General features: G+C 42.8%; 1 protein-coding gene and 1 pseudogene across 1 annotated transcript; both read left to right on the top strand.

The window, feature by feature from the left end:
• The first annotated feature begins 618 nt into the window (after positions 1–618).
• LOC142258991 (uncharacterized) lies at positions 619–11,680 on the top strand. The gene is made up of 7 exons (XM_075331531.1): positions 619–712; positions 796–893; positions 5,445–5,594; positions 5,724–5,903; positions 5,985–6,108; positions 6,192–6,305; positions 10,658–11,680. The coding sequence occupies exons 1-7, from the start codon at positions 628–630 to the stop codon at positions 11,659–11,661; spliced, it is 1,755 nt and encodes a 584-aa protein (XP_075187646.1). The 5' UTR covers positions 619–627; the 3' UTR covers positions 11,662–11,680.
• On the top strand, positions 7,275–8,230 carry LOC142258994 (hydroxyacyl-coenzyme A dehydrogenase, mitochondrial pseudogene; annotated as a pseudogene).
• Positions 11,681–12,353: the final 673 nt, after the last annotated feature.

The following is a 12,353-nucleotide window of genomic DNA, read 5'->3' on the forward strand; positions in this document are numbered from 1 at the left end:
TATCTTCCTCCCTTATGTCCATTAATTTTACATTTCGGCTCATCTCCTTCCCATTCAGGTCATTATAATATCGGATCCTCTAAGTGATTTTATTCTGTTTAAGAAAATTTCCTATCCAAGATGGATATGGACGGGGACAAGATGGTGGAGAGGATATTACACCTCACCCTAGAGATCCTCTTCCGGCTTACTGGAGAGGTGAGAGATTCTGATGACGTCACATTACACCATTCTTATCTATGGGAATAACAGATGGACAGAACTGGAGAGGTGAGGACTCTGGAAATGTCTGGAGTGAGATTTATTAGTGTGTCTCTCCATAACCAGGATTACACAGTAGTGAAGAAGACCTCTAGTGAGCGCTGTCAGGCCCCTGTGTCTGAGGGATGGGGAAGACCCCTGAGCCCAATCACGGGGCCTCCACCTCACCCCCCGATACATGAGGACATCAATGACCAGAAGATCCTAGAACTCGCCTACAAGATGATTGAGCTGCTGACTGGAGAGGTGACACTGCTGGGAATGCTGGGACATTATACAGTAACGCTATGAAGGGATCGGGGGTGACGGTATCATTGTATGTGTCAGGTTCCTATAAGGTGTCAGGACGTCACCGTCTATTTCTCCATGGAGGAGTGGGAGTATTTAGAAGGACACAAAGATCTGTACAAGGACGTCATGATGGAGGCTCCCCAGCCCCTCACATCACCAGGTAATAGACAGGACTAAATACACACGGCCTATAATTATCTGTATGTAAGGAATGAATTCAGTCCCTGTATGTGTCTCCTCCAGGTCTATCCAGTAAGAGGACAACACCAGAGAGATGTCCCCGTCCTCTTCTCCCACAGGACTGTAAACAAGAAGATCCCGATGTTCCTCAGGATCATCAGGTAGATGGAGAGAAGGGGCCATGAAATCCCCCTATGATGTGTAGACGGCTGTGAAGGTCTTGTGCTCAGTCTTGTTTTATCCTCCAGTATTATATGTGTTATATTTGTGTAATGAGAGCGGTGGAGATGGCAGGATTAGGAGAGATAACAGCTTTGATGATTTCTTTTAGTCCTCGTTCACACTACTGTATTTTCAGTGCTGTCCATAAAATAACACAATGTCTCGCCCTCAGACCATTGTTATTGGATGTGGCAGTGCAGATGGGGATTTTCTTTCTCACTGACTGAATCTGCGTGTGAGAATAATCCCAGCATCCTCTAGTGCCTTCCGTAAATCGGGTGAGACTCGTCCATTCAGGTCTGTGTCTGCACAAATCATCAGATTCCCACCAGCTCCACCATACAGCAGACATTGTGTTATGGATACATTGCAGTTCTGTAATGGAGGAAGCTGTAAATGGTCTTGTAAATTATTAATAGCAGCTGTAAATACCGGATTGTATATGGATGACAAATAAGAAAAGACTTGTCCTAGTTTTCTGGATGAAGCTGTGATGATTCTTTATCCGGCCGTGTGATCCCGGCATTAGAGGCCGTTACATCCCGGGAAGAGAGGATTTATCTACAAAGTGTAAAATCTTTCCCTTCTGTGAATATTTCTGCCTCCGGTCACATCCCGTCTGCCGGTATAACGGGCTCCGCACCACAAATCTTACATCCAACTCATCAATTCTGTTGGGTTTTTTCTAAGTCACTTTTTTTTTATCTTCTCGTATTAATTAATGTTTTTTGTTCCAGATTCTTCAGAATGGAGCAAGTGGATGATGAATTTTGCGCACAATAGAAACGCTTTGTATTTTTCCCTTTTAACCTGTTTGCAACTTTTTAGTACAAAATGTCTCGTGTTCCTAAATGGCGGCAAGATTGCACCAAAATATTTGCTATGCATAAAATATCTCGGGTGTGGACTGGAGAACATTTCTGACAAAATTTCATCATTTTTTAGGTTGAAGGTAAACATACCATTCCTTGAAAAACTATTCACTCCCGGTGAACTTTTCCATGTTTGTTTACATTACAGCCACAAACAAGTGGATTTTATTGGGGTTTTATGTGATAACAACACAAAGTAGCAAATATTTGTGAGTATAAAGGAAATTATACATGAATTTCTAAACATTTTAAGAAATATAAAAATTGTGATGTGCATTAGTATTCAGCCCCTTGAGTGAATACTTTGCAGAACAAACCTTTCTCTAGAATTACTGCTACCAATCTCTTTGCACATCTAGAGGTGACATTTTTTGCCCTTTCTACTTTATAAAACAGCTCTGTCTCAGGCCCCCTTCACACGTCCGTGAAAATCACGCACGTGTTTCACGGACATGTTTCACGGACGTGTCAAAGGTGCGTTTTCCCCTCCATGAGCCGTGTTTATGGCACTACGTGTGTTCTCCGTGTGTTATCACGGATAACACACGGAGAACGAGAACTTTCAACTCACCTGTCCCTGGCGTAGCTGTACGTGGTGCTGAACTTCAGTCTTCGGTCCTGCCAACTCCCCGCTGCTGCTGCTTCTGGTCAGAGTGAAGTGAATATTAAATGTGCATAATGAGCGGCGGTCGGCAGCAAGTGACAGCAGAGACAGGAGGGCTGGAGAAGGTGAGCAAAGATTTGTTAATTTTTGTCTCTGACACGTGAGTTTTCTCCGGCACGTTTTCACACGGGACCGCATCCACACTACATCTGTGTGGTCCGTATGCGGGCCGTGTGACACCCGTGATGCCGGAGAAAACGTGGACATATCTACGTGTGGAACACACGGACACGCGTATGCTCCACACGTTCCATGGCAAAACACGCACGTGTGCGCAGACCCATTGACTTTAATGGGTCTACGTGTGCCCGTGTCTCCGGTACGTGCAGGAACAGACCTAACACGTACCGGAGACACGTGTGTGAAGGGGGCCTCAGGTAAATTGGATTAAGGCATCGGTGAAGCAATTTTCAATTCTTATTCTTTTGCTTTTAAAAATGTCCACTCTTCCATGAAGACCAAATTTGTGGAGTTTATGATTTATAGTTGTCCGGTGGCCAGATCTTCCCCCTGAGCTCTGGATCGCTTCTGCTTTTCCACTGACCACAAGCCTCTTGGCTGCTTCTCTATAATTAGTGCTCTCCTTGCTTGGGATGTCAGTTTAGGTGGACGCCCATGGCTTTGTACTTTTTCAGTTGTGCTATATGTGACAACTCCGCATCTGGCCTCTTGTGTGAGGAGAGAACTGTTCTTAATTAGGTCAGATGTATTGTGCCTTCGATTGGCAAATTAAGAGAAGTTAGCCATTGTTTCATGTCAGACTGACCAGAGCCCTATTGTCTGTTAAATGTTGATTGCCTCAGCCTCTTTGACTACATCAACTAGAGGAATATTATGCAGTCAGATTGAACTGAACCAGTGAGAGAACAGCCATTTCCTACCAATCCTGTAATACACAAAAACCTGAAATGAGAACTGAGGGATATCAAAAAGGCTTTGCTCCTGTTACCACATTCATTTTGCAAGACTTCAGCATAGGAGCCACGGTTTCACCTGGAGGGTCACAGATTTGCTTCCCTGCTTAATGCTGAGCCCACATATTTGCTTGGCGAACCCAGGTGAGGACAATTTAGTTGCCTGGATACACTTCTTGCTGTGCTCAGTCAGGTTTATAGCTTGCTGCTATCTCCTCTCAGTGGGTGCTCATCAAAAGCGAAGTGCCACTGATTGGAATAGTTGGCCCTGAAGCCCCAAAGCCACAAATATTCTAAACCCTTGTGAGCCAATTGATGGGTGAGACTCTGTCGTTTGTACCATCTTGTGATCTTGCTGGAAATGTACGATACGTGTTTGCCTGTTGGTGAACTAATAATGTCTCACCAAGGTGTGGTTACCTCACCCTGTTTTGTCTGAGTAATGTTCTGCCCACAAGGAAGGAGTGCGGGCATTCGGTGGGATGAGCCCTGGTCCGAGCAGTCTTTCTGAAAACAGCCAGGCCAGCAGACGAGCGTACCCATTGACCCTCATGTCTCCACTTTATACTCCTGCTATTTTTGGATGATGGATTGAAAAGTGCTTAGTGGGATGTTCAGAGCTTTAGCTATTTTTTTTTTTATAACTGAACCCTGCTTTACTCTTCTCCACAACTTTATCCCTGACCTGTCTGGTGGGTTTCTTGGCTTTCAAAATGCTGTTTGATCCCTAATGTTCTTAAACAAAACTCATGAAATCTTCACAAAACAGCTGTAGTTATACTGAGAATAAATGATACAGGTGACTCAATTTACTAATTATGTGACTTCTGGAAGCAATTGGTCACTCAGGGGCATCATACTACAAGGGGCTTAATACAAATGCACATCACAATATTCAGATTTATATTTTTAAATATTTAGAAAACCATCTATCATTTCCTTTACACTTCACAAATACTTGTTACTTAATGCTGGTACATCGCATAAAATCACAATAAAATAAATTTACGTTTGTGGGAGTAACGTGAAAATAAGTGGAAACGTTCCGGGGGTGTGAATACGTTTTCAAGGGGCAAAATTCCTTCATGACTCTAAAAATATCAGACTAGTTCCCTGGATCAATGTCCCATCACAATATCTAGTACTGATAACCTGCCATAATATACTTTGTACGGAAGGCATCCAAGCCCACCTTGAATTTTTGTAGTCTATCAAGAATTATCACATCATGTGTCAGAGAGTTCCATATTCTCACTGCTTTTACAGTAGAGAATCCCCATCTGTGATTATGACTGAACTTCCTTGTCATCATTGCAGGCCTCAGTTGAAAGCTCATTAGAAATATCTCAGCAATGCCCCTGATATACTTCTACATAAAATCACCTCCTGGCCTTTGTGTTTCCAAAATGAATAACCCCAGGCTTGCTAACCTGTCCTCCTAGTGCAGACCTTCCATTCCTGTAATGGTCGCTCTTCTCTGCACCCGCTCTAGTTCAGTTATGTCCTCCTCATTCACTGGAGCCCGAAATTGTGCAGAATATTGTAAGTGTGGCCGCACTAGTGACTTGTATAGAGGCAAAACTGTTCTTGTCCGGAGCATCTGTGCCTCGTTCACTGCATCCTATTATTTTATCTGCCTTGGCAGCAGCTTCCTGGCCCTGGTTGGTTTTCTCGTCCTCCCGCACACCCACATCTTCTTCTGTGTCACTGTTCTACAGTAACTATTTAAAAAAATTGTCGTTTAAAAATCAGCCAAAAAAATCTGGAAATCTAAACTCCTGCAAACATACAGAGAACAAAAACCAACAGATTAATATTATAAAATAGTAACGTGCCATACATGTGGAAGAGAAGCCACTTCGTAATATTATTGGATAGAGGTTCTTCATTTCGGTTACTGCAGCCATGAATTGTCTTCTTCTTCATGTCATACATGTTAGCGTTATTTCTGCAGCCAGTGATCGGATATAAAGTCTCCAGTAATTATATTACTGTACAGGATTCTTTATGATTTCACATCATCACCTTCTCCCCATTCAGGTCCCTACAATATCAAATCCTCTAAGTGGAGATCCTCTATATAAGAGAATTCTCCTGATTGCCCCATCAAGGATGGATATGAACAGGGACAAGATGGCGGAGAGGATATTACACCTCACCCTAGAGATCCTCTTCCGGCTTACTGGAGAGGTGAGAGATTCTGATGACGTCACATTACATCATTCTTATCTATGGGAATAACAGATGGACAGAACTGGAGAGGTGAGGACTCTGGAAATGTCTGTAGTGAGATTTATTACTGTGTCTCTCCATAACCAGGATTACACAGTAGTGAAGAAGACCTCTAGTGAGCGCTGTCAGGCCCCTGTGTCTGAGGGATGGGGAAGACCCCTGAGCCCAATCACGGGGCCTCCACCTCACCCCCCGATACATGAGGACATCAATGACCAGAAGATCCTAGAACCTACCTACAAGATGATTGAGCTGCTGACTGGAGAGGTGACACTGCTGGGAATGCTGGGACATTAGACAGTAACACTATGAAGGGATCGGGGGTGACGGTATCATTGTATGTGTCAGGTTCCTATAAGGTGTCAGGACGTCACCGTCTATTTCTCCATGGAGGAGTGGGAGTATTTAGAAGGACACAAAGATCTGTACAAGGACGTCATGATGGAGGTTCCCCAGCCCCTCACATCACCAGGTAATAGACAGGACTAAATACACAAGGCCTATAATTATCTGTATGTAAGGAATTAATTCAGTCCCTGTATGTGTCTCCTCCAGTTCTATCCAGTAAGAGGACAACACCAGAGAGATGTCCCTGTCCTCTTCTCCCACAGGACTGTAAACAGGAAGATCCCGATGTTCCTCAGGATGTGTTTCCTCCAGCTCTATCCAGTAAGAGATATCTACTCATGTACTTTCTGCACTAATTTTGTGTTTACATTTTTAGACTTTCTGCTCTGGGTTTTTTCAGCTGTATTTTCTTTGCTTCTGCTTCTTCTGTTTGTTTCTAGTGTCTTCTCTATGTTGTTATGAAGGCAACTCAAATAACTGCAGAGGGTTCATGAATACTCTGTTTCCCTAAAAATAAGCCCTGGTTACAGTCAGGGCTAGTGTTAGGAGGAATCAAACTGTGCAATTTCTCAGGAACCCCACTTTCTTAAGGACCTTATCAGTTGCATTCGGAAGTTGATTGTTTAAGGACCTTTGATGAAGTCATGTGACATGATGTAAGCAAAGGTCTCTTAATTGCATGAGTCTAAAAGAACTGAATAGAAGACAGGCTGGCATGGTGATTCGGCATTAGGGGAAAGGGAGAGCAAACAGGACAATTTTACAGGGCCCCCATTTTCCTAGCGGCCCCAGTGTTTATATGCCGATTATAGGACTGTTCAAGAACCTTTTTGACATCACGTCATGTGACCAAAGGTCTCTTACTTGCAGGAGTATGAAGCTGAAGAGGAGACAGGTTTCTGTGTGTGTATGTGTGTGTGTGTGTGTGTGTGTGTGTTTGTGTGTGTGTGTGTGTGTAGATAGCTAGATAATAGAAAAATAAAAGTTACAGCCGCACACTGAAATACCAAATTTTTAAACTACCAAAAAATATCTAATAAAATTATTGCTTTAGAGAATGTGAACTACTGGCAAACTACCCTGGAAGGATTGGAGACACCTACAGAAGGAGATTTGACACCTAGACCTTGATTCTTCAAAGCAATTATGCCAGAATTCTGTCAGAAATCACTTTTCAATCAATTTTTTGTGCAACACAGTTGTGAAAAAATAATCGTGCGACTAAATCATCATGGCGCGCTGTGCTGACATCACTCGCATGTCCTTCAGCTCCCAACAGTGCAAGCAGACATGGCCTCCTCTTGCTGGTAGCTCATAGCGAAATGTATGACCTCCAGCGCCACCGCGAAGAAGCTGACTATAAAGCACGTGACTGTGATCGGAGGAGGCCTGATGGTTGCCAGGATAGTGCATGTAGCTGCAGCAACCAGACACACTGTTGTTGTTTTAGTGGACCAGACTGATGACATCTTGAAAAAGTCTGCCAAAAGTATTGAAGACAGCTTGAAAAGGGTCACTAAGAAGATGTTTGCGGACAAGCCTGAGGCTGCTTCACAGTTCATCAACAAAACGCTCTCAAACTTCAGCACAAGCACAGACCCAGCGGCCGTGGTGCACAGCAATTATCTGGTGGTGGAAGCCAAAATAGAAAACTTGGAAGTGAAAAACGCACCAATCAAGACACTGGACAGATTGCACCAGAACACACCATATTTGCCAGCAACACATTCTTATTGGTAATAACTGACATAGCCAACTCCACAACTAGGCAGCATCAGTTCGGAGGGCTGCATTTCTTTAATCCAGTACCAATGATGAAGCTGGTGGAGGTTATTAAGACAGCAATGACTAGCCAAACGACTTCTGACTCTCTCATGGACTTCAGTTAAACACTAGGAAAAATGCCTGTGTCCTGTAAAGACACCCCAGGGTTCATTGTTAACCGTCTTCTGGTACCATAACTAATGTAATTCGTGCATCTTCATGAAAGAGGTCATGCATCGAAGGAAGACATGCATGTTGCAATTAAATTGGAAGCCCGTTACCCAATGGGTCCTTTTGAGCTTTTGGATTATGTTGGTCTTGACACTAGTAAATACACCATTGATGGTTGGTACCAGATGGAACCTGAAAACCCCCTTTTTGCCCCCAGTGAATTGCTCAATAAGCTTGGAAAGAAGACCGGAGAAGGGTTTTATAAAGGCAGATGGTTGGCCTGGCTGCACTGCAGAGCTATATTGTTATAGTCTCTTGTTTGCTTTGATTATGATGACAGTTGTTGTTTTTACATTGCACGGTTTTCTCAGCACTTATTAAGACTCTAGTGCCTTACAGTCATGATTCTCTATTTCATCAACATTTTTTGTACCGCTGATTCCAAACATTGATACGTCATAGCCATTCTACAGTCAATAATAAATGAATGTACTAAAAATTAATTGTGCAACTTTTGGAGGTTTCACGCCAATTTTAACCAGCTTTGCCAAAATGGGCAGAGCTTGGCCAGAAGAAACGTGTGATGCCACCATTTCTCTAATTTATAACAAACTGCGGCGTTCCCTATGCCAGAAATCTCACTTCAGTCCCTGACATCAATTTTCATTGTACATTGCCGGTCTTGGAGCCTTAATGTTTATCTGTGCAGACAGCAAGACTCTGCTACCTACTTTGGTTACAAAGCCTAAGGATAGGCCATCAATGTTACAGTCCCAGAGAAGCCCATTAAATATTTGGCATGTGTCTCTATTTGATTTTTGTCTTTGGAAAAAAAAATTTTTTTAAATTGTCTATGTTGTGGATCAATGTCACAACGAGATGCTTGCAGACATAGCCAACTGTCATGGTGGCATCAGGATTTGTAGAAATTATAGATTCTGGCACTCTGCATGTTCACTTTTCTGATGTCTGTGAGCAGCGCAGGCAGACGCAGGCATCAAACCACATACTTAGTAAGACTAGCAAGAGTAAAGCAGGCTTTACACGCTACAATAAATCTAACGATGTGTCGGTGGGGTCACGTCGTAAGTGACGCACATCCGGCATCGTTAGTTATATTGTGGCGTGTGAAACCTCCGTGCGATTGCAATTGAACGTCAAAAGGTTCATCGCATGCACGTCGTTCAATTACTAAAAATTGAACATGCGGTTGTTCAATGTTTCCCGAGGCAGCACACATCGCTGTGTGTCACACCCCGGGAACGATAAACACAGCTTACCTGCGTCCCGCGGCTCCCGCCGGCAATGCGGAAGGAAGGAGGTGGGCGGGATGTTTACGTCCCGCTCATCTACGCCCCTCAGCTTTTATTGGCCAGCTGCCGTGTGACGTTGAACGTCCCTCCCACTCCAGTAAGTGGATGTTCGCCATCCACATTGAGGTCGTATGGAAGGTAAGTACGTGTGACGGGAATTAATCGTTTGTGCGACACAGTCAACAAATTGAACGTGCCGCACATACGATGGGGGTATGTCACAACGCATGCGAGATCGCATGTGTAATTGACACGTGTAAAGCAGGCTTTATTCTCTGCTGAGCTCCTTGTTAATGTTTTTGATCACATACTGTAGAGGAGCCAGTATCATTCGCTCCCCTTCTGTATATGCTGGCTGGACTATTCCATTAATGCCAGCTATAGTTTAATAGTTTACCTATACAGATGTGGTGAGGTGTTGTGATACAAACTAGTGGTTGTTGTGCATTATTGCTGTGAGCAGTTGTGGTGTTAACCCTTGTTGTCTTTTTGTTTCTGCCTTCCTGCTCTTGCTTTTCTCCTTAGTCTCTCACTCTTTATTTCTGTGAGTTTGCAGTGTGTCTGAATTTTGGTTTTCGCGTCTGTCTTAATCTGTATTTCCATCATACTCCTGCCCCTTCCTTCCTTGTTCAGGGGTAATCCAGAGGTTAGGGATAGCCTAAGGTCTCCTAGCATGAGGGAAAGTATAGGAGCCCCCTGTCCCTCATTATCCTACAGTCACATTGCGACAATCAATCAGATTATTTACTGTAGCACATTCCAGAGAATTGGTGCTAGGAATGGGAGATCCGAATTAATGAAGATGTAACTCTTAAGAGGGCTTTACACGCAACAACATCGCTAACGAGATGTCGTTTGGGTCACGGAATTCGTGACGCACATCCGGCCTCGTAAGCGACGTTGTTGCATGTGAAACGTACGAACGACTGCTAACTATCAAAATTACTCACCTAATCGTTGATCGTTGACACGTCGTTCTAATCCCAAATATCGTTGCTGTTGCAGGACGCAGGTTGTTCGTCGTTCCTGAGGCAGCACACATCGCTACGTGTGACACCCCAGGAACGAGAAACAACACCCTACCTGCGTCCTCCGGCAACGAGGTGGGCGTCACCTTCTTTTGGCTGCTTCTCCGCCTCTCCGCTTCTATTGGACGGCTGCCGTGTGACATCGCTGTGAAGCCGCACGAACCGCCCCCTTAGAAAGGAGGCGGTTCGCCGACCACAGCGACGATGCTAGGTAGGTAAGTCCGTGTGACGGGTCCTAGGTGTCGCTGCGTGTAAAGCAACCTTTCGATCTCGTAATTGGACAACAGATTCAGAATAATTTGTTTCATAATTTAATTTCTTATGTTATGGTTTAAAAAAATAAATCTACTTTGCAAATTATATCATTAAAAAATAATAACATTGTGTTTATTTTTAGCCGATGACTGTATCAGGAATTCAGATGGACCTCTAATATCTTCAGAATTTAAAACAGATGATCAAACTATCACACATGATGCATATGAAGAGCATGCTGTTGTCCCAGATATACCTCCAGTCCTTCCTTGGAAAGCTTTATCATCTGATCTTTTGAAACAAGTCCAAAATTCCGATTTATCACAGAATTATAAGCAAAATAAAAGTTACAGAAGGGATGTGGAACATGAAACGGCTCCTACAAGGGAGAAATCATTTTCATGTTCAGAGTGTGGGAAATATTTTATACGAAAACCAAACCTTGTTAAACATCAGAAAATTCACACAGGAGAGAAGCCATTTTCATGTTCAGAGTGTGGGAAATGTTTTATTCAGAAAATAAACCTTCTTACACATCAGAAAATTCACACAGGGGAGAAGCCATTTTCATGTTCAGAGTGTGGGAAATGTTTTATTCGGAAATCAGATCTTGTTAGACATCAGAAAATGCACACAGGGGAGAAGCCATTTTCATGTTCAGAGTGTGGGAAATGTTTTATTCAGAAATTTGTCCTTGTTTTGCATCAAATATCTCACACAGGGGAGAAGCCATTTTCATGTTCAGAGTGTGGGAAATGTTTTATTCGGAAATCAGATCTTGTTAGCCATCAGAAAATGCACACAGGGGAGAAGCCATTTTCATGTTCAGAGTGTGGGAAATGTTTTATTAAGAAATTAGAACTTGTTTTGCATCAAAGATCTCACACAGGGGAGAAGCCATTTTCATGTTCAGAATGCGGGAAATGTTTTACACGAAAATCAAACCTTGTTACACATCAGAAAATTCACACAGGGGAGAAGCCATTTTCATGTTCAGAGTGTGGGAAATGTTTTATTCAGAAATCTATACTTATTTCACATCAAAGATGTCACAAAGAGGAGAAGCCATTTTCATGTTCAGAGTGTGGGAAATGTTTTAAATGGAAATCAGGACTTGTTTACCATCAAAGAAAGCACACAAAATAAACCAGTTTTATGTTCTGAATGTGGAAAATGTAATTCTCAGATCTTGTTAAACATGTGAAGAAGCCACACAGGGAAGGAACCTTTTTCATGTTGTGAATAATTGAAATGTTTAACTGGTAAATCAAGTCTTGCCGACCATCAGAAAACCAACAGTAGAGTAGAGTAGCCATTCTTGCTTTTAGAATTTGGCAAATGGTTTGTTTTTTTTTATCATTAATCAAGTCCTGTTGTCACAGGAGTCACATGGGAGAAGCCATCACGATGTACTAGAATTCAAAGGATTTTATCCAAAAATTGGCTACAAGTGCTCTAATAAGAATTGGTGAGGGAAAGAACCATTTTCTTTCTTTTTAAACTTATCGTATTTTTCGGACCTTAAGACACACCTAGGTTTTAAAGGAGGAAAATAGGGAAAATAAATTGTAAAAATGTGGTCATGACGCACTGTTATGGGGTGAATTTGCTGCTGACACTGTTACTGGAGTAATATCCCCCAATTTCTAGCACAATGACGACTTTCTCTTTAAATATTGCTTATCACAAATCTGTGACTGCCTTTTTTATTTACTAAAGCAATGGAGAGCTGCAGATTAGTGAATTTTCTAAATATAATCCAGTACCAAAACGTTTGGAAGTGTCCTTAATGTCCCCCGAAAGGAACTTCCAGGTTGTGAGATCACACAACCCTCAGC

Source organism: Anomaloglossus baeobatrachus (assembly GCF_048569485.1).
Source record: "Anomaloglossus baeobatrachus isolate aAnoBae1 chromosome 5 unlocalized genomic scaffold, aAnoBae1.hap1 SUPER_5_unloc_21, whole genome shotgun sequence".
NCBI classification, from domain to species: domain Eukaryota; kingdom Metazoa; phylum Chordata; class Amphibia; order Anura; family Aromobatidae; genus Anomaloglossus; species Anomaloglossus baeobatrachus.

Excerpts from the sequence above, each read along its gene's own strand:
- LOC142258991 (XM_075331531.1), top strand. The coding sequence starts at position 628 with ATGGAGGAGTGGGAGTATTTAGAAGGACACAAAGATCTGTACAAGGAC. Across the intron at positions 713-795 it reads CCAGCCCCTCACATCACCAG|GTCTATCCAGTAAGAGGACA; the intron begins GTAATAGACAGG and ends TGTCTCCTCCAG. Across the intron at positions 6,306-10,657 it reads GTTTCCTCCAGCTCTATCCA|CCGATGACTGTATCAGGAAT; the intron begins GTAAGAGATATC and ends GTTTATTTTTAG.